Source organism: Phycodurus eques, chromosome 22 (genome assembly GCF_024500275.1).
Source record: "Phycodurus eques isolate BA_2022a chromosome 22, UOR_Pequ_1.1, whole genome shotgun sequence".
NCBI classification, from domain to species: domain Eukaryota; kingdom Metazoa; phylum Chordata; class Actinopteri; order Syngnathiformes; family Syngnathidae; genus Phycodurus; species Phycodurus eques.
The window spans coordinates 1094986-1121283 of NC_084546.1; the positions used below are offsets into that span (position 1 = coordinate 1094986).

Genomic DNA, 26298 nt, shown 5'->3' on the forward strand with positions numbered 1-26298 from the left:
CCATCCTCCTCCTCCTCTTTGTGTGTGTGTGTGTGTGTGTGTGTGTGTGTGCGCGCGCGCAACGTTTGTGGACTTTTGTGTATGTGCACTCATCTGTTTGAAAACAGGAAGTGTTACTCTGCTTGTAAACACACATACACACACACAAGCTCGCACACACCACAATCACACAGGCACAAAATCCAGATGCACAAAACACACAACAATCACACACCACCAACTCTCACACACACACACGCAAGCTCGCACACACCACAATCACACAGGCACAAAATCCAGATGCACAATCCACACAACAATCACACACAACCAACTCTCTCACACACACACACACACACGCAACACACACAAACACATTTCCCCCTAAGGAGCAAAACTGTGAGGGAGGAAAGAGGCATCGCCGTGGCAACAGCATCCTAATGACCACAGCCTCCCGTGAACTTAATGAAACATAACGACACAAGATTAAAGTTTCTTCACCAGGGAGGATGAGGAAAACAATGGCAACTATAACTTACTTGTAGGAATGTTGGGTTAAATGTGGAAGATCTATTTTTAGAAATACAGACATTCATTACTGTACATCTACTGTGCTCTACTCTACTGCCCGCTACTGGATTGAACGAGGATGATTAACATTTTAGTGAAATCTCTGCTGCCACCTGCTGGCGAAACGCATTTGATCGTAAGGTACAGAAACAGAAAAACAATTCATGGACTGGTCGCCAGTTGATGTCATGGTACATATAGAAAAAGAATGGATAGGTCGCCAGTCAATGTCAGGACTAATAAGAAAAAAAAACGAAAAAGAGAAAAAAAAAAAAAAACTCACGCAGTCTGGAGCTGAGATTCAAACCCTAAACGTCGTAACTGTGAGGCAGACATGGTAGTGCTGCATTAGCACACCATGCTGCCCCATCATAAATATTACACTAAATGTTTTAAAGTGCGTCTCCAGAGGGTGGACCAAGAGCGTCACCTTCTGGACAAACTGCTTTCTTCCAATCAAAACGACACAAGATGATGGCCGTGAAACCTTTATTATTTTTATCATCACTGTATTTTTATGAAATATTATCAAACAATCATGGCATTCGCCAAGCTACAATAAGACTTTATTGTCACTTCCTGTCTGTCAAATCTTCCAGAGAAAGAACAAAAGTAAAAAAAAAAAAAAATCACAGTTTTATCAGAACTCTACCAACTTGGTTTGTCTAAGGAGAACTTTGGAGGGGAAAAACCTTCATGGTACGGTGACGTGAAAGGGGCTCCCGGGTATGTGGGCATCGCCCCACTTGACCATGAGGATGTAGTTTCCTGCTTCTTTCACCGTGTACGTCACGTTGTACATCCTGTGGCCCGCGTGCTTCACGTAGACCTCCTCGCACGGGGCTCTGGGACCGTGGACCCCCACCATCAACATGTTGCTTCCTGCGAACACAACACAGACCATCCAGGGCTACTCCTTTGACTGTCAATATCATGGAAAAGATACAAACAGTTTTATGAAAGTCCAATAATCAACGTCTTAGTACTCCGAGTATACTCCTGTGATTTGTGCCTCCCGAAGCAGTACAGGACTCATCTTCTAGCGCCCTTTTCTTTCTGATGTCAATGTAATGGATATTTTGGGGGGCTGTAGATACAATATACGAAGAGTTATATTACAGTCCAATAATCAATTCCAGTGTAGTCGTAATAGACTCCTTTGATTTGTGCCCGCGGGAGTTCCACAGGGCTCATTTTAAGGGCCTCTTACATTCTGTAAATCTCATGGAGAAAGTTTTTTGGGGACAATATACAAACAGTTAAAATAAATACAACAGAACCATCAATAACAATAAGCCCAAGAGGACCATCTGCACAATCCGGACCATAAGTACAATTAGGAACATCAGGACCTTCAGGATCAGACACCTGCCTGCTTTGCTGCAGTCCACCATGAAGGAGTTCTTCTGGCCCACAAAAGCCTTGGACAGGCCGGCCCCCCTGGAGACCACCTTGCTGGCATCCGAGGAGAATTTGGGCAAAGAAGCGAAGGCCCCAGCTATCCCAGACGATGACTTGGTGATGGTTCCCACCAGAACTGAAGAGGTCTCATGAAGACTAGGACCTCCAGACAACCGAGGACCTGAGGATGCCAACAACATGAGGACAACAACTGAAGCAGCGGACGTCAATCTTGGGTTAGCTGTTCCTCACCTCAATGAACAGGTGAGACATTGTGTAAATGACAAAGGGAAAATTTGGGGGGGGAGGGTAGTGTCCATCATCTCCACAAAGATTTATAATAAAATATCTTTCTAAGGAGATGTCATATAAAATTGGCCTTTATTCAAGACAATGTCTATGACAGACCAAAGCTACAGAAAGAAGAAACAGAGCTGAAGTCTTAAATCTTTATCTCATTTGGTGAGTGGGGGGAGGTCAATTTCTTTGCGCTTATAAAAAGAGAGTTATGCTTCACTTTATTTTGCCTTCTTGGAACTGTGTTCAATTGTACTTAGTTTTCACAGCGTTAGATGACAGCAGACAGTATCTGATGGTACCAATCTGCAGATTAAATTAAGCACCTGTCTGAAAAAGTCTTGCCTGTTCATTGAGCTGATGGACAGCTTTACTTGAAGTTGTGGTCCAAGCCCACCTGAGACTTTGGCTTTGAAGGGGCTGCCCACGATGTGTTGGGCTCCCGCATACTTGATGGAGATCAGGTAGCTCCCAGGGGCCGTGGGGGTGTAGGACACTTGGTAGCCTTCAGAACATTCCTGACAGCTCATCTGGACTTTGGAAGGACCATCGATGGTCACGGACAGAGCGCCACCCCCGGCGTTACACGTGTTCACCATGAACTCTGACGCCACGCCTACCAGAAACACATCATCCGGCAGACGCAAGTCAGACTAAGTGACAAATTATATAACTTGGGACTTGCTTAACCCAAGAAATGACTTCACTCGACTGCTTGGTCACCTGTGGTCCCGCTCTCCAGGCCCGGCCCAGAAGCTGACACCTTCCTGGGGTCTCCTGCCTGACCAGGCTCTCCCACACGGATCTTGAAGGGGCTTCCGGGTACATGGCTGCCACCGAAGTGGACATCAATGGCGTGGATGCCGTTCTCTTTGGGGACAAACCTGATGGCGTGCTGATCTGCTGACGGACACATTTCTTTCTGGACAGATTCCGAAGGCATGGGCTTCAAAGATAGAGTATGACATCTTACCGCCATCCATCTGGCTGATCAAACATTTCTCTGTGGCTCCAGAAGGTGCGTGGATCTTGGCATCAATGATACCTCGAGCTCCGTTCAGCTGCACCGCAAAAGATGCTTCCTGGTTCACCTTCAGTCCAGAGTCCTAGACGATACGAGCACCATGCTAACGAGCTCGGCTAGCGATCATTTCGGAATGTTTGGAAATAAAAGGCGCCAGGATCTTTCTGGGTGGCAGCTGATAGCTATAGCTGACCTGAATTGAAAACAATGACAACAACTTGGAGTCTCACCTGAAGGCTGGTGATGGTTAGGTGGCGGGCATCGTCAGACAAACTGGCCACAGGGACCATGAAGGGCGAGTCTGGGATATGCTCATCGTTGAACTTGATGGAGACCTCGTAGTCTCCTGTCGGAAGAAACGTGGCGGAAAGATGAGCATGTGAAGACAAACATTGGTAGGAGTTGTGTTTGACGGGAAACAGGTCTCACCGGGCTCCTGGACCACGTAGGAGACGCCGCAAGAACCATCCTTGCGATCCTCAAAGGTAATCTCCGCCTTGCTGGGACCCTCCACTGCAATAGACAGCCCACCCGCACCTGCCTCTCTGGTCCAGATGCTGAACTCAGCTGGGATGCCGGCCACACCTTGCTCCAGTCCTGTGCCGCCTGCCCGCACCTTGTGGGCGCCGCCCTCTCCCAGGGGCCCCACAGTGAACTGGAAGGGGCTCCCGGGAACATGTTGCCCACGATACTTGACATCCACCACGTGTGGCCCCATTTCCTGCGGCACGAAGCGGACGCTGTACGTGCTGTCCTCGCCACGGACGATCTCGGCATCCTCGCACTTGCCGCCCGGACTAGTCACCTGAGCCGCCATCTCCTGGTGGGCTGCCTCTCCTGAGAGAGAGAGACCTTTCCAGTTTGGAGGACTAGGAAAAGGTAATTTTTTAAATCTGTGGTGGCCTAAACACGATCAGAAGCACCAATCCACAATCACAACATATATTCATATTCTCATGTATTTCTTTGTGCAAGTCTTTGTGTTATTTTTCTGGTTGCAGTGGTCACACATACCCTCCTGTGGTGGTGACTTCCCACCAAAGCCACTCAAATTCTCCTGTCCCAGGAAGTCTCCAAAGACATCCCTAAAGGGGTCTCCAACTTGCGTGCGCTCCTCCACGTGGACTTCCCGCTTGGTCTCGCCGCCACGCGTCTTGCTGATCTCAGTGCGCTCGGTGCGCGTGTACGTGTGGCTGCTGCGCGTGAACGTGCGAGTCACCCGCTCCTGCGCCGAAACCATCTGAAACCAGTTGCCTGCGGACAGAAGCAAGGTGAGCGATAGACTACAAATATTTGGTCAGTGTGCTTAAGTGGAAATTTTACACATCTGTACGTTTACTCCAATTGTATTCCCCTGACCATCTTCATTACTTGTTACTACAAAATAAAATGAGGGCGCAGGAAGTGGGTGGAGCAGAGCAAGTGATGTCACAGTTTACCTGGGATCTTGAGGTTGAGGTCACAGGTGCTCCCCACGGTGGCGATGGCGGGGGCCTGGCGCTTCCTGGTGATGCTCTCCTTCATCCGGCCTTTGCCAAACACTTTCACGGTGAAAGGACTTCCTATTGCCATGGAAATGCACGCAGGAAGAAGTCATGTGACTGTGATGGAAAAGTCAGGTTGGCCATTTAACACAATTACTTCACTGTTAGCATCTGTTCCATGCTGCTTAGGAGTATTTTCATTATGTATTTGTGTGTTTAACTGTTCCAACATGACCAATTTTTTTCTTCATTCAGATGTCCTTTTGAGGGGTCAAACTTGGGGATAGGGCATGTACCTGGAACGTGCTGATCAGCAAACTTGATGTTGATGATGTAGTTTCCAGGCTCACTGGGGCAGTAGGTTACACGACACGTGCCGTCCTCCACGTCCTCACAGTTGATGTCTACTTTGCTGGGACCCTCGATGGACAGACCCAGACCTCCATAACCTGTCACAACAAACACACCCACTTAGAAAGTGCAGGCAGGAACTGAGCAAATTTGAACATACCAGCAGTCCTGGTGTCGACAATGAACTGGGCCACCTCGAAGGTGCGTCCCTCCAGCAGTCCCGCCCCGAACACTTTCACCTTGCTGGCATCGCCAATCTCAGACTGCACCACCATGATCTTAAACGGGCTGTTGGTCACGTGAGTGCCGCCCTTCTTCACACTCACCACGTGTTCGCCCACTTCCTTCGGCGTGAACGAGATACCTGACAGGTAGAAAAGAATGGTGAGTGACTGAACCGTGTGCTTCTTTTCCATGACAGCTATTTAGTCACTGATTACTGCCGAGATGGGAGTAAGTCACATATGTGCTAGTCAAGTCTAACCTCCTCAAGTTTCTCATGCAAATTATTGTGGCAAAAATCAAGCCAGTCAAGTCGAGTACCCACCCAATTTCAAGCAAGTTACGTTATTATTTATGCTCACCAAGTCAGAAGTGATTTTTATTTTTTTTTTACTTGAAGGACTTGAGACTTACTTTTAAGTTTTAGTCAAGCAAGCTCCATGTTCTAAAATTGGTGAATTGAGTCTTGAACTTTTCTGCTGGTTAGTCAACGCACCAATGTGTCTGTTGGGGAGTCTCTTCAACAGGCATGCCTCTTCGCTTCCTGACGGAGCTCGAATGGTCGCCGTCAGACTGCCCAGGTCCGTCTCCGTGATCCTCAAGGAGACGTCGGTCGCCGTGCCGACGTTGAGCTGAGACATGGCGAGAAGGTCGTCACCTGGAGAGACCAACACACAAGCTGCAGAACCAGAAGAAAGGGGGCATGTGGCCAAACAATGACAGCGTCACTTTGCATACCGGTAATTTTGGCGGTGAACGGGCTTCCGGCGATGTGTTTGTCATCAAACTTGACAATGATGACGTAGTCACCAGCAGCCGTAGGCAAGTAGGAGACGGTGCAGGTCCCGTCTTTGTTGTCCTTGCAGCTGATCTCGGCTTTGGACGGGCCTTCCACCGCCAGAGACAAACCGCCTGTGCCCACGCGGACCATCAGAAGTCAGTCAGCAAGTACATGTTATTTATTTACAGGTAGCACTTCCAATTTCCCTGGAGAACTCACAAAGTACTTCATATAATTAAAATACAGTCATACATATCGAAAATGCAGAATCACAACATTTTACTGTTAAAACAAGTCAATACAGTGGTACAGGTACATCTCAAAAGGCTTTAGGCTATGTACCTATTGCATTTTCCAGCTAATGAATCACTATAGTCATCTGCAGGCTTCTGTTGCACAATTTATTTAGGTATGTCATCTCAATAAATTAGAATAAATATATGTAATTAACTGAGATATACCTGTAGAGCTTTGATAAACAGCGCCACCTTACCTTCACCGGCGTCCTTGGTAGCAATGGTGAAGGTTGCTGGTATGTTGGCTACGCCGTGGCTCAAACCAGGGCCATACGCTGTCACATGACCACTGTTCATGGCATCCACGAAGAACTGAAGCGGACTTCCTGCAGTGGACAGGGAATTCACAAATTGTTTTTAACTTCCTGTTTGATCAAACTTATCGTCAGGGCTGACTCAGGGATTTTCCCTGACGCACAGCGCTTTAGTGATGGGCGTATCGATTCTGTGGTATTGATATATCGATACTCTCACAAGTATCAATTGGGTATCGACTATGATCATAAAGTATCGATATCCATTTATATTTTATATATGTGTGTGTGTATAAATACAAAGTGAGGCAACATACTGAGTGCCATTTTAGCAATATGATAAAGAGGCTCTTTTACCTTTACATGCATGATGCAGACAATATACTGTATTATTTATGTCATAAGTAAATGGCTAAAGTTGAGAAACAATCGATTTTGCAGTTCTTTCATAAAACATTATTTCTGGTATCAAATTCTGGTATTACAACAATGTTCAATTCTTTCACTTTAAAATATTATACTTAAAATGATATCATTGCGTTCAGTGTGTCACATTTTAGATCAGAGAACATGATTTATATCATAATAATAATAAAATCACTTTTGGTATCATAAAAAAATTGCCCCAAAAGTAATTGGTATCGTATTGAATCAAAATTGTCTGGAAATGACCATCACGACCAAGTTTCCTTTCGTTTCCTTTTCTGAACCTCAGTCTAACAATTTACAATTTGAATCTAAACTGAATAAAATGTAAATACTTATTTGAATAAATACATAACAGTTAAATATACAATTAAGTTAATATGCTCAATAAATACTACGTTTTGTCATTTTATATGATAAGTTCATTTGTTCATATCAAGTTTGTTGTGAATGTACAGTCGAAGAATTGAGCATTTCCTTTTTTGTGTGCTCACCAACTAACTTGTATATGTCAATCTTTTGTTTCTTTAATTTCATTTGCTGATTCACGTGTAATGTCCAATTAGGTAGGGGTGGGGCGTTGTCTTACCTAGAAACCTCGAGAAACCTATTAATGAAGGAAGCAGAAGCAGAAGTGATTCTGGTGACAAATGCTTTATAACCAAGTCTACAAGATTGTTTTGGACTATTTGTAACCGTAGGAAAGTGAGTAAACAATGCCATTGTTTTTATTTTACTCAGACTTAAATGTTGTGTGTCGAAAGACAAAAGGCTAATCGCTGTTAGTGACGTAGCATGCTAACGCTAATGCTAGCGTTCATTCGGCTCGTATATGCACATTATAGAGGTTTATAGAAAAATGAAAAACGAAGAGAGACTTTTGTACATATAATGTATATAATGCTCTATAATGTATAATGTATGGCGGACCGGGAAAACTCTTTGAATTCTGCAGATATGTGAATATTCGCCGCAGAATGGCTGTCCCAAATCGTCACTCAACCAGCCACACTCATAATCGCGCATTTTGAGTGGCGGTGAAAGCGCCATTTTGCATTTTTTTCTTTACCTGACGTAGAACAGGTATCCTAGTATTAATTACGATTTGGAAATTTCACGCGTTATAAGACAATAGTTCCCTAATTTACAGTCGACAATATTTCCCTAATTTACAGTCGACAAACCCAGTCAGAAACTATTACGTGAGTCAGCAGTTTTTTTTTCAAAATGCATATCACGGAATTGATGGGATACTTTTCGACGTTTCTCCCAAATTTGAAGTAAATTAGTCGATTTACAGACACACGTTTTGGACGTAAAGCTGGCCAGGTCCATTGTGACGTCACAGTGACCCGCCAACACGGCTCATATTTTCTATTACTTCCAACGCTAATTTCGTGATTTCTATCAACTATACAGTATACCCACGCGCACATTTACTTATTGTTTAACATAGTAAGTGTAATTAACTATTTCATTAAACGTAATTAACATATGTATTGTCAGTTTCTCTGTTTAACAAGCTTTGCGTTGATACCAATTTTTTGAAAATAAGATAAAGATTGTTACTGAGTGTTCAAAACTCGGATTCACCATAAAAGGTCACATCTAAAATCTCGACCCCTATTAACTTAGCATTAAGACGTTGACCATAAATTGATGCATTTTCATCAGTTTCAAAGAATGTGTCATGGGAAAATGGTACTTGTATCACTGGAATGGTCTTCAAAAGATCTGTCTGATAATGTGGGGCGTGTGTAAAACAATTATATTGAAAAAAGATTATGCACATACCTAGACCCTGCTGCTGTGGAATACAAAGTCATCTCGCAAGCCTGGTTGTCCTTTGTCTAAGCTGCTGTGGTGAGGCAAGCTACATTCACCCTAGCTGTCCATCTACTAAGGATTCGTGAGTAACTTTCCAACTTATTTGCACGTGCTATTTTGGGGAGCGGGGGGGGGCTTGCATTGCAAGTGAAGCAACGATTTATATGTTTGTAAGGTGACAACGCACACAAGCATCATCAGGCCTAAAACTGAACTGAACTCAAAGGGGGTTTTTATTTTAATTTGTAGTAAAATTACACAGGACCCCATTAATTGTACTTAAACCACATTAACGTGAGTTTTAAAGCATTAGCTACATGGGATGAGTTGTCATATAGTGTAGGAGCCAGTTTTGGTTTCTTCTGCATCACTGGGCTGTGTGCTTGTGAGTGTGTGTATGTGCACGTACCTAGCATGCACACGCTACCACCACGGTTATTGGGAGTGTCACCGGGGGAGTGTTTTTACTTATAAGTGCGCTCACCTGTATGTTTTCTGTGTGTGCCCTTAAACATACAGCAGGGTGCACTTGGGGACAAACTTTCTGTTGACCGCAAAACGCAAAAACAAGTCACAAACCATAAATGTCAACACCATTGTCATTGCGGTAGCCAAAAAACGAAAGAGCTTCACTGTTTTGGAGGTACCTTGCATGGCAAATCAAGGAAGTGCCTGTTTTTTTTTCTTTTGCATCTGGAGGAATAAACATCAAAAGCAAGTGTCCACGTACATATCATAAAATTTTAAGCCCATCTTAGCCTGCTCTGGCACATCGATAGAACTTCAAGCTTTAGAGGCCAGAATACCTGGAATGTGCTGGCCGTCGTACTTTATGTCCATCTCGTGCAGGCCGCGCTCGTTCGGTGAGTACTTGACTGTGACGGTGCCGTCCTTGTTGTCAGCTATGTGTGGGCAGGCCTTGCGGCCGGATGGCATCCGCACTTCACCTGTACGTCCGCAAAGTGACGACATCATCATTAACAGCCCACTTATTGGAGAGCTGAACCAAAAGCAGGCTCACCTGTTATTTCTCCCGTCTGCACGGTGAAAGGAATGACCAGACTGAAGGGACGGAGCATGGCCTCCATCCCATTGACGGGGATCATGGTATCGTTGGTCGCCTAAAAGGACGGAGTCAAACAACTATGAATTTTGGATTCCTGATGGAACTTTTTAGCGCATTTCATGTTAGCGCACACATAACGGTGAAGAGCGCCACCTTCAGGATCACACAGGCGTGGGTTTAGCGGCAGATCATGCAGAAGAGACGTGGCTTGTTAGTGAGAAATGGCCAAATTTGGAGTGTACTTGACTCCTTGCCAGTGGCCTGATGGGAAGAACACAACACTTCAACAACAACAACACAAAGAAATTAGACCACCTGAGCTCAACTGGATGTTGAGGGATTAGCATTTTAATTAGGCTCTCCATTAGCATGGCAAAGGGGGATGTTAATTAGCATGGAATTAACGATAGCATGCTTGCGTGAGACTCACCAGTATGTGGAAGGGACTGTTGGGAATATGCTCTCCACCAAAACGGATAGTGATGACATACTTCCCGGGTTCTGGCGCTGTGTAGTAAATGTCAAACGTCCCATCTGCGTTTTCCACCACATCAACATCCAGCTCCGCCCCGTCAGGTGTGGACACCTTGCAGGTGACCTTGCCTTTCCCGGCAGCCTTTGCGTCCACTGTGATTACAGTCTCCTCTCCAATCTGGATTGTGGGACCGACACCAAACCCTGGCGAGATGGACACAATGTCAGGGCTGATCATTCTTACGAACCCTTCATTATAAATTATTTATTCATTACTTGTATTGACTTACGAGATGCTTAATTTACAAGGTAACACTGTATTAAGAATCACGAGAACCAACCAGGACGCAGACTCAAATAGCTCACAGTAAACGTAACTTTTAGGTGTGACACACTCACCTGGTCCGTGTCCTCCAATGGAGACTGTAAGACAACAAGATGCTAATTAGCACCATAAATAAATGAAGGACAGGGAATGGGTAGACCGAGCCTGACCTGTGACCAGACACTTGCTGGCATCCCCAGTGGGCACGGCGTGGATACGGTATGGCGAAGACGGGATCTCGTCCCCACCGTACTTGATGGTGATGGTGTAGCGGCCCGCCATGTCCGGGACATAGGACACGGTGTAGGTTCCGTCGCGGTTGTCCCTGATGTTGGCCTTCTTAGGTATCGACTCAGAATCCTAAAGACAAGTGGACATGCCAAATCAGAGTCAGAAAAAGAAACCTTGACACAGAAAGTGCTTCCCACCAAAAGTCTAAAAACTGTCCAAATATTCAAGCTTTTGACCATTCGTCCATCTTTTCCTCTGTCCAACGTACATCTTCTCCAAGACAACCGAAGAATCAGAGCAAGTAGCAGGAGGACAGTAGAAAGAAGGATTGAAAGCCAGTTTGCTCTGCTCATACAGTGAAACTCTGGAATGACTAGAGCATCTCAATATTCTGGTTTGAGACCAGTGGTGGCAGCAATGTGACATCAAGTCTGGACGTCTCAAGCCATGACTAGTTCGTGATGATGAAGAACAGGATTGTGATGATAAAGTTAAAGACGATGAAGATGAATGGATGAAGAAGTTAGCTGATGATGCAAAATATGTTTGTTGAAGAACTTACAAAGTTTTGGTCATGTAGTTCTGATGACAAATTGCTTTATTAACAAGGCAGGGAGGATGAGATGATGTCAGGTTGGCATTGTTGGCAGGGGAAGGGAAAGGAAGGGGAGGTGTGTGTTGTTGGCCTTACGCAGGCTCTCTTAAAAATGGAGAACGGGATGGTTCTCTTGACTATATGAGATTCCCAGACACGTGTGTGCCAGTCCTGCACGAACACGGCGGCTTGGTGCCCGCACCCGTCAGGATCCTGCATCCGGCGGCACAGGAGGTCACATGGACAGTGTCATGGTCAGCTTTCATGTGCTAATGCTAGGTAGCTAGCTTAAGGTCAAAGTACAGTGTCTCGGACATGCTTCTGGGACTCACCAGGATCTGAACGGTGAGCAGTCCTTCACCAGCATCTCTGGCGTCAATGGTGAACTCCACCGGCAGACTGGCGGGAACGCCGGACGAATTCAGACCGGGACCGCTGGCACGGACCTTGCTAGCATCATGAGCCTGCAGGGTCTTGATCTTGAACGGACTGAAAAGGAAAGGTTTTCACAATCAGAATCATCTTGAACAGAGGATCAAGTGAATGACTGTCCCTCACCTTCGAGGGACCTCCTGCTGGGCATACTTGACGCAGATGGTGTACGGACCGTCGTTGGCGGGGGTGTAATTGACTGTGTGCGTCCTGTCACTGTTATCTATAATACTGACGGGCTCAGTGACACCTGCGCAATGAACAAGTTTATCTTCAAGACAGCACTGTCACATATTTGGATGCAGTTGACCAAAACCATCCTCTCAACACTTCACTTTGACATGTTGAACAACTTATTGTTGCTATATTTTGATGGGGCCCAGCGACCATAATGTTTCAAGTAGACTGTATGTCGTAAATAATTGTACAGATAAGACAACAAAATTTCTTGGTAGCGTAGTCACCATTTCTAAAGCGAAAGACAGGGAACCAAACCGCCATTGAAGATACTTCCTCATTGGTATATTTAAAATATTTGTTGGGTTTTCTTTGAGAAATTTAAAAAAACATAATGGCTAGTCTGCTAGCTAATGTCAACTACAGCACGCTATCCATTTCCTATTCCTCACCTGTGGGCCCAAAGATCTGGACCTCCAGAGGGGCTACACCAGCCTTGCTGCAGTCCACCGTGAAGGTCTGAAAGACGTGAGCACGAACACCACTTCCAAGCCCAGGTCCAGAACAGCGCACTTTGGTGGGGTCCACCAACTCCCGCACCGGGACTCGAAATGGACTTCCTGCGATGAGTAACCATGAGCTCACTCATCTTCAGAGAAGTGAATGCTGCAAGTGGCCACAAGTGCTTGACTGAACCTGGAATCAGAAGTCCTCCAAAGGTGATGTTGACGTCATACTCTCCAGAAGTGAAGGGAAGGTACTCCACGCTGCAGCTGCCATCTTTGTTGTCCTTGCAGCACATCTTTGCCTCTGACGGGCCCTCAATGGCCAGGCCAAGACCCCCGGTGCCAGCACCCCTGAGGAGGGGAGCAGAGAACAAAGTGGGGACCTTAATCTACTTAATTTCAGGGTGAATGTAGGACATTCCTTATGAAAACTTTTACTCAAGTTACCTGGTCTCAACAGTGAACCGGTTGTGTTTGTTGACCAGACCTTCCCCCAGGCCTGGCCCATAGGCTCGAACTTGACTTGGATCACAACCTTCACTGACAGAGACCCTGAACGGACTTTTTGGTAGGGGGTCATCATCCAACAACACCTCGATGACATGCAGACCTGGCAAGACACACAAAAACGCACACTAAAACAAATTTTCCAAAAGTTGTAACTGGAGAAACACGTTAGTTGGGGCACTCATAATTAAAAGGTGCCACTGTAATAACTCTAGTCAAGTGACTGACCGTCCTCAAAAGGCGTGTACTCCACGCGGTACATGCCATCAGCTTTGTCTGTAATGTAGGCGTCAGTGGTGGCGCCTGATGGATTGGAAATGTAGGCTTTAACATGGCCGCCAGCCTTCTGGTAAACACTTCTGGCGTCCACGATGAAGTGTGTGGTGACTTCTCTCAGGACTCCTGTTGAGGAGAAGAGGAACATGAAGAAAGCACAAGTCCACTTGAAAATTAAATCATGCAAGTGCAGATAGCTGGAAAATCTACTGAAGCACAGTGAGCAAATAGTCGTACTTGCTCACCAGCTTGGTGTTTGTGCAAGACTTGCAAGTATTCGTACTTGCTCACCTCCGGCTTCCACACCAGGTCCATGGACCTTCACGCTGCTGATGTCGAGGGCTGCTTCCACTTGCAGACGTGCAGGGAACTTTGGCACCAAATGTCCTCCGTACTTGATGGTTATGGTGTACACACCGTGGGACTGAGGGATGTAAGTGATAGAGTAGGTTCCATCACTGTTGTTCTCCACGTGAACTTCAGCTTTGGAACCCGACTCAGAGATGATCTCGATGGTGAGCTCTGCCTCTCCTGCTTTGGAGCAATCTACCAGGAAGGAGCTGGCCTCATGTGTTTTACCCCGCTCCAGACCAGGCCCGCTGGCCGTCACCCTGCTGGGGTCGAACACAGACTGGACGGCAGCTTTGAAGGGGGACCCGGGGATGTGCTGGTCGGCAAACAAAATGTTGATATTATACTTGCCACACTCAGTGGGCAAGTAGGACACGGAACAGGAGCCATCGCCGTTGTCCTGGCATTCAATCTTGGCCTCACAGGGACCCTCCACCGTTAGGCCTAAACCACCGGTGCCCGCTCCCTTTGTGTCGATAGCAAACGGGGCCGGTTTACCCACCACACCACCCTGAAGACCTGGACCGTAGGCTCGCACCTGTGAGGCCAGCAAGGAAGCTGTTGATGTGACTGTAATGACTACCATCTTTTGAACGAACCTCATCATCTTCACACTGGAAACTCACCTTGGAGGGGTCAGGGGGCAAGATGCCCTCCACTGCCAACGGACTTCCTGAGATGGGGTTCTCGTCATAGCTGATTTCCACTCTGTAAGACCCCTCCTCCGGCGGAAGGTACCTCACCGAATGAATCTCATTGGCTACACCGGACTCCAGCTTGCATGGAATCGGTCGGCGGGACGGGGAAATTATCTTCACGTCCAGTTGGCCCTGACCACCTGCGCCTGAAGTACTGATGCTGAACTCCTGATCCTTCCCGACGTCCACCTCTGATTGACACATCACTGATGTCAAGATAGAGCTGCAAAAATAAATTGTCTAACACAGTGAATCCCCGCTTTAATAACAAAATATGTGCATTATTGACACCCCCACTTCAAGGTTTATAATTGCTGATAGATGCCACAAGACGGCAGAAAAACACCAATTCTGTCTAAATTAAGCTCCTCAACTCATCCATCCATCCATTTTCAACATCGCTTATCCTGGTTAGGGTTGCAAGAACCTCTCCCAGCTGACTTCGGGCAAAAGGCAGACTACAACCTGAACTGGTCGTTAGCCTGTCGCAGGGCACATATAGACATGGAAAACCATTCGCACTCAAATTCACACCGTCACTGAGTGGGAACTGAACCCACTGCTGCCTGCACCAAAGTCAGGCGAGTGTACCACTACACCATCAGTGACTGCTCCTCAACTCACTTCAACGTAGTTCCTTAGCACCAAAGTGCCATGAGATGTTGGCAAAGTACTACTTTTGTCTTAGTGAAGCTCCTCAACTCACTTCAGCATAGTTCCTTGACATCAAAATGCCACAAGATGGTACCAAAGCATAACACCTTTGTTTAAATGAAGCTTCTCAAATAATTTCAACATTCTTTGGCACTAATGAATATGGGCGGTTCACTTTAAAAGAAAACTTTACTGACTGTTGTTCAGGCCGTGAACTAGGACCTTGCTGAGATCCAAAGGTGGAGCCACCGTGATGTGAAAGGGACATTTTGGAATGGCGTCGCCCCCGTGGAGTACAGTGATGGACAAACTTCCCTGAAGGACGGAAAACAATCACGAACGTGAATGACACATGGATGCTCCCAAAAATAAATAAAAAATAATAATTAATAAATAAATTTAAAAAGTTGAAATCCAACTCACCTGGTGGGTGGCAGTGTAGCGGACCGTGTACGAGTAGTCGTGGTTGTCAATGATCTCAAAGTCTCGCACAACGTTGCCTGTAGCTCTGCCTCCAAAATGGACCTCAGGCTGGGCTTTGCCAGCCCCTTTGGTGTAGATGGTAAAGTGTGTCGGCTTTCCTGCTTCAACGCCTTCACCATAACAAAACATCCAATTGGTCAATGCCAAAACTCACCAGAAATATGGACATTCAAGAAATTGTCTTCATATTAGCTGACCTGATTGACAAAGACCAGGTCCTTCTGCTCTCACTTTGGCAGCATCATGAGAAGGATCCACTTTTATCCTGAAGGGGCTGATAGGAATTTCCTATTTCAACAATAAAAGGTGTGATGTTTAGTTTCACGTCACGAGTTATTGTTCAGCGTCTTTGGCTCCTTTGTAAAGGCACTATATACTTTGAGTTGGTTACTACAGTGGTATCTTGATTTATGCCTAACAAGTGCGCTTCTGGCGGCACGGTGGGCCACTGGTTAGCACATCTGCCTCACAGTTCTGAGGAACCGGGTTCAAATCTGGCCTCGCCTGTGTGTAGTTTTTATGTTCTCCCACATCCAAAAGCATGCATGGTAGGTGGATTAAAGACTCTAAATTGTCCGTAGGTGTAAATGTGAGTGTGAATGGTTGTTTGTTTGCTAGCTGTTTATTATCATTGTTTCTCCATCTCACCTGGTCAGCGAAGAGCACCATGATGGTGTACAATCCGGAGCTGGGCGGCGTGTACTTGACTGTGAACGTGTCGTTGTCGTTTTTGATTATGTCAAAGTCGATGCCAGCTTCGGCGGGTCCGACCATGCCAGGCGCACACTTGATGCCGATGCTGACATCACCTGAGGCGAGGGGCACAAGCGGCCAGACGTCACTACGTCGTTGCCGTGAAGACCAAGGAGGAGGAAAAAGTGGTGCCTCACCTTGTCCTGCCTTGCCGCAGTCCACCGTGAAGTATGTCGGTTCGTTGGCCTTCAGTCCGCTTTTCTCCACACCAGGACCAAAGACATTTACATTCTGTGGATGACTCCCCTCTCCGATGCTCACCTGGTACACAAAACACGTTTAGGAATCTCTTCCATCCTCCTTTCTCAGACTTTCGCACAGACATTAGGTATTTATCTATTGGGATTGAAATGTTTAAAATGCATTTTATTTAAAGAGTGCTTATGACAAGATGTTAGGGCTGGGTGATTATTGAAAATCACAATTATTTTGTTTAATATTGAAATCACGATTAATAAATGAAGCAAAGAATCAATGAATAATTGTATTGTTATTTATTTTGAATATTAGTATTTCACTACCAAAACTCAACTTAAATATAACTTAACAGAACAAACCTGGCTAAAAACATTGGCACGCATGGGGTGACTGTAACGCCTGGGATGACTGTAACGCCTGGGGTGACTGTATTGTCTTTTATTTATATATTTATATATATTTGTCTAAAAAAAATCTCTCAATATTCTGGCATTTAGCAAATAGAAATAATGTTGGTAATCCTAATTGACCTAAAACAGGAAAATTGTATGATTTTATTGAATGTCACATAGTCAGGGGGGAAAAAAAAGCTTTTGTCTTTTTATACAAAGCCATGACTGTATCTGCTGTTTCTGTGCACCTTGGCCTCTTAGAGGTAGTGCGGTGCGATGCATGCATCAGAATCAGAATCATCTTTATTTGCCAAGTATGTCCAAAACACACAAGGAATTTGTCTCCGGTAGTTGGAGCCGCTCTAGTACAACAGACAGTCAATTTACAGAACACTTTGGGGACATAAAGACATTGACAAAAAACAATTGTGCAAAAAGATGCAGAGTCCTCTAGCACTTAGAGCAGTTAGAATGACAAATATTGCAATAGTCCGGTGCAATGACCATTGTGCAAAGGGCTCTGATACTTCAAGGAGTGTATGCGGTGTAAAGTGACGAGTAGTGCGATCATCTGGGACAATGTCGGTTGTGCAAATGTTACAGATACTCCTCAATCAGTGTGCAAATGGAGCAGATGCTACTCTGGCATGAGTGGCCAGTATATGCAAATAGTGCAGCATGGCGAGACAACTACAGTGAGTGCACGAGTAATACATAATTGGGCCCACAGAAATGTGACAACGAACTCAAGTCAAAAAATGTCCATCTTGTTGTAATGGAATTATAGGTTAGGTGTTTAAGAAGTTGATCGCAAGAGGGAAGAAGCATGGAGCTGCATATTTACAGTAAGTTAAAAAAAAAAAAAAAAAAGTCAAAGAAGAATGTCACAATAAAACTTTAACTCGGTATTCACAGATTGGGAAGAATATTTACTTGCGAGTGTTGTTATATTGTTTGTCTGTATGTGTTACTATGACATTTGTGTGTGAATATTCGTAAGGTAAATCCGTCTTGTGATCTAATGCTAATGTTACCTAACCCGTCAATAGGGTTTTCCATTGACTGTTAACAAAAGCTGACGATTTCTAAAACGGTGTGTGTCTTGTATTTAAATATACAATGCGTGTAATTCTTTTTTTTTGTCTATTTAGTTTTTCAGTAAACTCCAACTGGGGTGTCAATAAACAGCTAAAGCACATTCAGGATGGACAGAAGAACATGAGTCACACGCTTGCTATAAGCAACAGGAGGGTGCATTCAGGGTGAGTTTCCAACGCAGGAACTTGAACACACAATCTGCGTCGTGGCCAAGTAAGGTTTTTCTTTGATTATAATGTTTTGATGATTGTGAGAAGCCAAAATTGAAATCCCGATTAAATTTTGATTAATCACCTAGCCTGACAAAAGGTTACAGGAAGAGACCATAGTACCCTGAAGGGGCTGTTGGGAATGTTGACCTCAGCCCACGTGACGATGATGGTGTGCTTGATGGGTTTTGTTGGGATGTAAACGCACAAGAAGGTCTCATCTCCGTTGTCCCTGATCTCCACGTCTATGGGGCAGCCTTCAGCGTCCTTCAGGGGGACACAGACAGGAAGTAGGTGAAAGTGGTTGAGTACTCAGTCAAGGCAATTTTATTTCAATACTGCTAATTTACAATCGAAGTTATCTCAAGCCACTTTACACATGCAGCAAGTCAAGAACCACACTCCTCATACTACCCCAATTCCAATGAAGTTGGGACATTGTGTTAAACATAAAGAAAAACATAATACAATGATTTGCAAATCATGTTCAACCTATATTTAATTGAATACACTACAAAGACAAGATATTTAATGTTCAAACTGATAAACTTGCTTGTTTTTAGCAAATAACCATTAACTTAGAATTTTATGGCTGTAACACGTTTATCAGTTTGAACATTAAATATCTTGGCTTTGTAGTGTATTCATTTAAATATTGGTTGAACATGATTTGCAAATCATTTTATGTTTAACACAACGTCCCAACTTCATTGGAATTGCGGTTGTACATTAAAGAACACCAAATTAACCCAACATCAGCAAGCATTTGGCAACGGAGGTAAGGACAAACTCCGTCCCAGAACCCATTTTCTCTGGAGCGACCATCTGTCTCGGCTTGTTGAGTGGATGGAAAGACAGAGTAGAGGGACAGAGGGTAGCTAGAGAAAATAGGATGGAGTGGTTGAATGACGAGAGAACAATGGACAGAACAACATCTGTATCAACAGCAGTAATAGTCCCATGATGACAGGACTCAGGCGTGCAAGTCCTCACCTGAGCGTAGAGCCTCAGCTTGCCTCTGCCAGCTCCTCGGCTGTCGATAGTGAAATCCGTTGGTTTGTTGATGATGCAGCCAAGGGGCTCGAGGCCCGGTCCATAGCACCTCACCTGCGGAAGAGACGACAGCACGTTGAGCTGCCGAAAATCTCTGCGGGACAGACGGTTCGGGCCTGTTAAGTGCCACCTTTTCTTGGCGTAGGTCCATTGCGGCAGGCAGTATGTGCGCTATGAAGGGGCTGTCCTTCACGTCCTCGTCGTCACATATGACGTGGACGGCATAGTCGCCGGGCTCGGTGGGCCAGTACCTCACGTCACACGAGCCATCCCCTTTGTCATCGCACTCGATCTTGGCCTGAGACGGACCTTCGATGGAGAAGCCTGACCACCAAAAAACAGTCATTCTCAGTCAGCCACGTCTTCTTCCTCTTCTTTCTCCTGCCCATGTTGCCTGTTTGAGGTGTGAGGACATACCCAGTGTTCCCACCTCCGTCCCGATGGCCTCCACCACGAAGTCAGCACTCTTTCCCACTATGCCCGTCTCCAAGCCAGGACCCCAGGCTCGCACTTTCTGAAGCCCAGCTTCCTCGTTCACATAGACCTCAAAGGGACTGAAGACACCCACACCCAAAGAAATGTAACAAACATTCCACTTATTGAAGATGGCGGTCAGTTGAAGGATCACCTGCGTGGGATGCTGTGGCCCCCCCAACTGATGGTGATGATGTAATTTCCTGTCACAATGGGGTAGTAGTTACATTTGTAGAGGCCGGTGTCCACCTCAACCACCTTCACGGGTTCCTCCAGTCGGTCTGTAGTGAGCATGTGCAGTAGAATCTTAATGGTGACTGAGCGTCGCCTTCAAAGATGTGACGTGTGCTGAAGATGCTCACTCAGTCCCTTCACCACCACTTGGAGCTCGCCAGTGCCGCCACCTTGGGTGTCCACTTTGAACTCTGCCACTTCCTTCACCCTCAGACCTTTCGGCTGTAAACCCCGGCCGGACGCCCTGCAGGCATTTGGGTTGCAGGCTGCATGGACCAATCAGGCACTGGTTAGATTGCGTTCAAATCGGCTCAAACGACACAGAGCATCACTGTTAGTTGTGGAAAAGCAAAGCAAAGCAAATGTATAAGGCATTTCATACACTAAGTAACTCAATGTGCTTTACATGATGAAAAGCATTTAAAACAAAGGAAAAAAAACAGTCTGGGCGTCCCTGCTAAAGCTACTGCCCCCGCGACCCGACCCGGATAAGCGGTAGAAAATGGATGGATGGAAAAAAACGCTTATAAACATTTAAAACAAAGAGAAAAATTAAAATACAATTAAAAGAGCGTACAGTGCAAGAAATATTTAAAAGTGGAAATGCTCTAAAAAGCATGAGGAAAAACCTGGAAAAGAGGAATGAAAGGTGAAATGACGACATCTGAAGAGGAAGCAGATTTCATTAATTAGGTAAAATAACCAAAAAAACCTAACTGTGTCAAAAGTAAAGCCACCAGACACTACAGTGGACCATCGCTAGGTAACGTCCACCTACGTGTTCGTAGCCATTGAGAAGCGTGCGGCAATGACTCAATCCACACGCAGACATAAACAGGCTCGCGCGCTGCTGAAGATGAGGAACCGGCTCAGGACAAAGCGGATGGAGCCATGCTGGCAAGCAGAGTCCAGGGGCGCAGACAGGCGCCAGTCACAAGCCCGACCCCCGCCTCTACTAACTTGGTCGCCTTGGTTTTGGCGGTGTTGGAGGGGGGGCTCTCCTTGGTGGGGTGCATACTGACTGAGGTAGAACCTGCACCAGAGTGAACGCAGACACCGGCGGAGGCGTCGACACGTTCTGTGGAACTGACCAAGGAAGGAGGAAGTGTCCAAGTCGCATCATCAGCCGCTCAAATCATATGATCAAGTGTCCAAATCACAGTGTCAGGTGTCTAAAGGGTCATACGTCCAAATCATGTTGTCAAGTGGCAGTCATATGATCAAGAGTCCAAGTCACAAAGGCGTACCTTGGGCAATGAGTACAGGGAAGGGGCTTCTGGGAATCTGCTGTCCAGCAAACGTGACGTAGACTGTGTGCGTCCCCTCCAGGACGGGAACGTAGGTGCATCGGAAGATGCTGTCACCCTTGTTCTCCAGGACCACCTCCACAGTGTCCCTTCGACCATTCGAATCCACGATGATCACGCCCACATCACCGGCACCAGCCCCTGGTTTTCCAAAAATTGCATGGGGGGGGGGACGACGACACATTTAGGGGACACAATGCAGGGACATTAGGAGGTTTTAGGGCACAGATGTGGACCTGCTGTGTAGATGTCGAAGTAGGTGGGCTTGGTGGCCAAGTTTCCCATGTGTTGCAGTCCTGGGCCCCGTGCCTGCACCCGGGTCGGGTCCCCCATGGCTTTCGAGACGTGGATCATGAAGGGGCTCCCGTTGATGTCCTGGCCCGCAAACAGAACCTTCACCTGGGACAGGAGGATAACGTTAGCGGCTAGGTTGCTTTCACTAGCTGTTTGATGAACTTACTTTATGGAGACCCTCCACTTTGGGCAGGTAGCCTACAGAGTAGGTTCGGTTGTTGTCATTGTTGGGGATCACTCGGGCCTGAAACAAACACAATAGTGACATTGATTTGTTTTGAGCCCACCAGCTCGGTCTCGTGTACCCACCTCCTCTGTGTGCCCTTCCAAGTCCTCAACATAAACCAGAACCTCGCCCATTCCGGCCTCCACTGTTTCCACCAGGAACTCTGTTGGTTTGAGAACCACGTTTCCTCGAGGTTCAATGCCTGTGACCCAAAAGGAGAACATTTTGTCTTTGTTTTAGACTATTCATCATGTTTGTGGCCGCACGGTGGGCCGACTGGTTAGAGTGTCTGTCTCACAGTTCTGAGGACCGGCGTCCAATCCCCAGCCCCACCTGTGTGGAGTTTGCATGTTCTCTCCGTGCCTGCGTGGGTTTTCTCCGGGGACTCCGGTTTTCTCCCACATCCCAAAAACATGCATGGCAGGTTAATTGACAACTCTAAATTGGCCGTAGGTGTCAATGTCAGTGCGAATGGTTGTTTGTTTGTATGTGCCCTGCGATTGGCTGGCAACCAGTTCAGGGTGTACCCCGCGCCTCCTGCCCGATGATAGCTGGGATAGGCTCCAGCACGCCCGCGACCCTAGTGAGGAGAAGCGGCTCAGAAAATGGACGGATGGATAATGTTTTTTAACAACAAGGCGCCACGTCATTTCAGGGTGGCAATACGAGACTGACTTCCGCTGACCAGAACTGAAATCAATGCCAAAACCCTGTTGCGTTTGCACTGTCAAATATCTAGTGGCGCAATCGGAGAAAGCGCTTTAATTAACTACTCGGAAGTACGTGACGTCACGGTGAAATAGTTTCGGAAAGCAGCATGTTCATGAGTTCTTATGTTCTTCCCACCTGGCCCAAAGGCTTTGGCCTTCTTGGGATGCAGTGTCTTTGCCCTCAAGGGGGCGCCTGGCTTCAATTTGGCTTTGGGAAACTGAGACAAGTAGGTCATGACCGAATGCTCATCCACATTGGGGTCCACTATCTCCTCTGGATCGATTACCTGTACACACGGCGAAATTCAGAGAACTAAGAAATAAACTTCACCAAACATGGGATGCCACAATACAAAGGAAAAGGACATGTAGGAACATGGAAAGTGACCTGCGGTACGCCCAACCAGTCGTCCGCCTGTTGCATGGCTTCTCTGGCGTTCTCAACTGGCTGACTTGGATCCCAAGTTTCCCAGTCTGGACAGAGACCTGAAGAGACATGACACTTCTAAGGACCAGCAAACTGCTACTTCCTATCCCTTCGTAAGCATCGAGGGACCGCTGGTCTTACCGGGGGCACAATTGTCCACCAGGGCTCCCAGGGCCTTGCCGTCCCTCCAATCACGGTGGAAGTTGGTGATGGGCATCTGGCGCACCTTGTTTTGGATCCAGCCCAGAAGACGCTGCTTGGGCGTCAGTTTCCTTGCGTCCTCGTCGTCCTCGTCCTCCCACATGGGCATGGAGATGGAGTAGTGCAGGATCAGCGTCCAGATCAGGCCCAGGATCAGCTTCAGGTTCCCATCCACAATGGCTTTTGAATCTGGCGTGGGGGGGGGGTACAGTGTAGTACATAGAGCATTTAAGAAACGTGAACTGCTACCGCTGACTTGAACTGAAACCAGGACAAAAGGATAACTTTTTTCAGATTACCATTTAAAAAAAACAATAGTAGTCCAACAGAATCTGTGGGAAAGGAGGGAGGATAAATGGAGTGAATGTTGAAAATTGTTGTCCAAAGAGAAGAAGATCGCAAGACGGTAGTGGAGTAGCCACTTCTAAAGGGACAATTTGGGAACCAAAACCTCAGGTTTGTAGAAGGTATTTTATCACACGTATAAAAAAAATCTGGTTCAGTTGTCTTTAACAAAACAACAAGCTGTCATTTCAGCGTCAGAACAGCTTGTCTCTGCCATTAATCCAAACAACCGAAAAGTCAATTAATTAGCCAGTGCCTCAATTTTCATGTTAACTATATATATTTTTTTTTAAATCAACTTATCTGTTCAAATTTAAATTACATGCAGCGTTCCATCTCCCTTCCAAGCAATTTACCTCAAGTTACATCTTTTAGTCTGACACTTCACACATTCAAACTATGAAGGCTAAAAATCTTCATTCAAGGCATTTTAACCTAGTTTCTCAATTTATTTGCCTGGTCAATACACATGGATGGGTTTGTTTACTAATGGTGTCACCTGAGCTCTTAGCACCTGGAAATATGTGTGACATCTTTGTGAAAAGGTATAGACAAAATCCTGAAAAATTACATGAAAAGCCTTAGAAGCTACATGACATCTTTTTAACCAGCGGCCCGTCATTAGCATATTCACCCAGGTGAAGTTCCCACCCCTTATTTAGACTTTGCCCTTCCTGGATTTGAATGCCTGTCTTCTTTCTGCTCCATTAAAAGTCTGAAGGATTCTTCATTTTGGCTCACTCGAGAGACTTCTTTGTTCCACACAAACAGCCGTTACCCATGGCAACAGGACAAACACAAATCGTGTGATGTTGGAGGGAAACCGTTCCACGACAAGCAGGAAATGGGACAGATGAGCACACAGGGAAACTATTTGTTTGGCTTGTTGGCACCTGGCTGCCCCCCGCAGGATGAAATTATCATCGCATGCCCACAATGAGGCTTGGACCCACTTTGAGCCAATTTTGACTCAAAATAACCGGCATCCCTCGACCCAAAGCTAGATGAACATTCCACCAGTATGACTTCAGTGTGACGTAATGACATCATGCAGTCATGAAACCATTCATTCACCTTATTACACATTAACACACCCGTCAGCTATAAAAGACAGCAGCTGACACCAAAGTCCAGCAAAATGGCAACGCATTTGTGTTCACAGTTGTTTAGAGCGAACAGCTGAAGAGGTTGTTGGTCATGTGGTAACAGAGTGCACTAGTTATGCGTAAAGTGTGTATGAGTAGCGTTTTATCCCACATGCGTTTTACTTTTACTTGAGTATTTTTGTTAAGGAAGGCTTTTACTCCGTCATATTGAGCTCCATTTGTAGTGTTGCAATTTTGCCACACTATTAATGTAATTATCCTTTCAGTAACCCACATTTGTGCATGTACGAGTGCATGGACCTTATGCTGAATATCAAGGATACTGAATAAAGGCTTTTTCCATACACCCGTTTCAGCATTTATTCAACAGGAGTTTACTCGTGCATGACGCATGGCTACTAATTGGGGCTAGTTGTGTGACACAGGAGCTCACTAGTCAGGTTCAATTACATACTAGTTGGTCAAAAGTAGCAGTAGTAAATGTTACTCGTAACACAAAATCATACAACGAGTGCACCCTTGTCTTTTTAGTAATGTATTGAATTATCTTTCTGGTGAGGACAAGGATTGTACTAGTAGCCTAGTGTGTTTCAAATGCATACTAGTTGGGCATATAAGTGCGACCAGGGCAGCGCAGTAGTTTACTAGTTAGTTTTCATTGTAAGCCAAAGTGGCGCTAGTAACACACAGTTGTTTTACGAGTGTACTCTTGTCATTCTACTAGTGCTCCAAATTGGAATAAATGCTCAAATGGCTTTCCCTAATGATAGTGTGTCCAAATTTTGATTGGTAGTGTATGTGAAATGCATGAAAATAATATTGTGATCTATGTGTTATGTTATGGTGTATGGCATCGTAAAGCCTAAAAGAGTCGTGTGCTTCTATTTTGAGTAGGGGGCAGGGTGGGGGGGGGGGGGGGGGATGTGGGAGAACTCAGCTGTCGCTCTGTCAATCAGGACCCCCACCCCCGGAAAACAGAGGCCCACCCCCACAATGCCATGTTAGGATTTAAGCGTACGTTTTGAAAGGAAGTTTAAAACGTGCAATCAATTAAAAATGTGTTTGGGGTCTTTGGCTATGGGGCTACCGGTTTAGCAACATTCCTCCCAAACCCACACTCACCGATGGACACCAGGCGAATGTGCTCACGTTCCAGGAACTCCAGTGCCACAGACACATTCTCCAGCTTCATCTGGCGGAAGTTGGGCCTGGTGTGGTACTTGCGGTACATGTTCTTTTGGCTCAGGACCTCTAGCAGTGCGATGAGCCTCAGGCCATCTGCCAGGTCCTTCTGCAGGTCCAGCATGCGCTTGTGGACGCTCTTCAGGTGCTCGTTGCACCACCGCGTGAATGTGTTCTGCTGGATCTTCTTCCAGGGAGCGTCCTCAGCCAGGTCCTTCTCTGTGGCGGGCATCTCCTCCGCTTCCTGCTCATCTTCCGGATCATCGTCCGCCACAAACTTGTGGAGCTGCATCATGGTGGTGCTAGTGGTTGGTGTCCTCTGCGCAGCCTGGAGAATGCGCCAAACCAGCGCAAATATGGCACGAGACGAGCCTCCTCCGGGGTAGCGAGCGCGTGCTTCAG

The 26298-nt window shown here is 46.1% G+C and overlaps 1 protein-coding gene across 6 annotated transcripts; it reads right to left on the reverse strand.

Moving 5' to 3' along the window:
* Positions 1-1021: 1021 nt before the first annotated feature.
* Positions 1022-26298, reverse strand: flncb (filamin C, gamma b (actin binding protein 280)). 6 transcript variants are annotated; one of them, XM_061667370.1, is made up of 48 exons: positions 25837-26298; positions 23204-23452; positions 23024-23121; positions 22772-22922; positions 22009-22127; positions 21866-21943; positions 21642-21804; positions 21346-21546; positions 21059-21184; positions 20227-20364; positions 20019-20145; positions 19808-19944; positions 19521-19714; positions 19331-19444; positions 18461-18604; positions 16578-16701; positions 16336-16496; positions 15885-15975; positions 15628-15797; positions 15402-15519; positions 14479-14741; positions 13793-14390; positions 13454-13627; positions 13166-13328; positions 12909-13069; positions 12665-12832; positions 12162-12285; positions 11936-12092; positions 11700-11816; positions 10948-11137; positions 10852-10875; positions 10409-10656; positions 9934-10033; positions 9719-9859; positions 6603-6731; positions 6067-6240; positions 5825-5986; positions 5267-5470; positions 5052-5204; positions 4711-4833; positions 4286-4525; positions 3701-4108; positions 3502-3617; positions 3221-3353; positions 2971-3147; positions 2645-2863; positions 1918-2131; positions 1022-1427 (listed from the first exon to the last, which is right to left on the reverse strand). In XM_061667370.1, exons 1-48 carry the CDS (start codon positions 26189-26191, stop codon positions 1244-1246), a joined length of 8322 nt encoding a protein of 2773 aa, XP_061523354.1. In that variant the 5' UTR covers positions 26192-26298; the 3' UTR covers positions 1022-1243. The 6 variants fall into 6 exon arrangements, with proteins under 6 accessions (XP_061523354.1, XP_061523356.1, XP_061523355.1 ...); XM_061667372.1 differs by lacking the exon at positions 21059-21184; XM_061667371.1 differs by lacking the exon at positions 11700-11816.

Excerpts from the sequence above, each read along its gene's own strand:
- flncb (XM_061667370.1), bottom strand. The coding sequence starts at position 26,191 with ATGATGCAGCTCCACAAGTTTGTGGCGGACGATGATCCGGAAGATGAG. Across the intron at positions 22,128-22,771 it reads GGCCAAAGCCTTTGGGCCAG|GCATTGAACCTCGAGGAAAC; the intron begins GTGGGAAGAACA and ends TTTGGGTCACAG. Across the intron at positions 16,497-16,577 it reads CTGCGGCAAGGCAGGACAAG|GTGATGTCAGCATCGGCATC; the intron begins GTGAGGCACCAC and ends CCCTCGCCTCAG.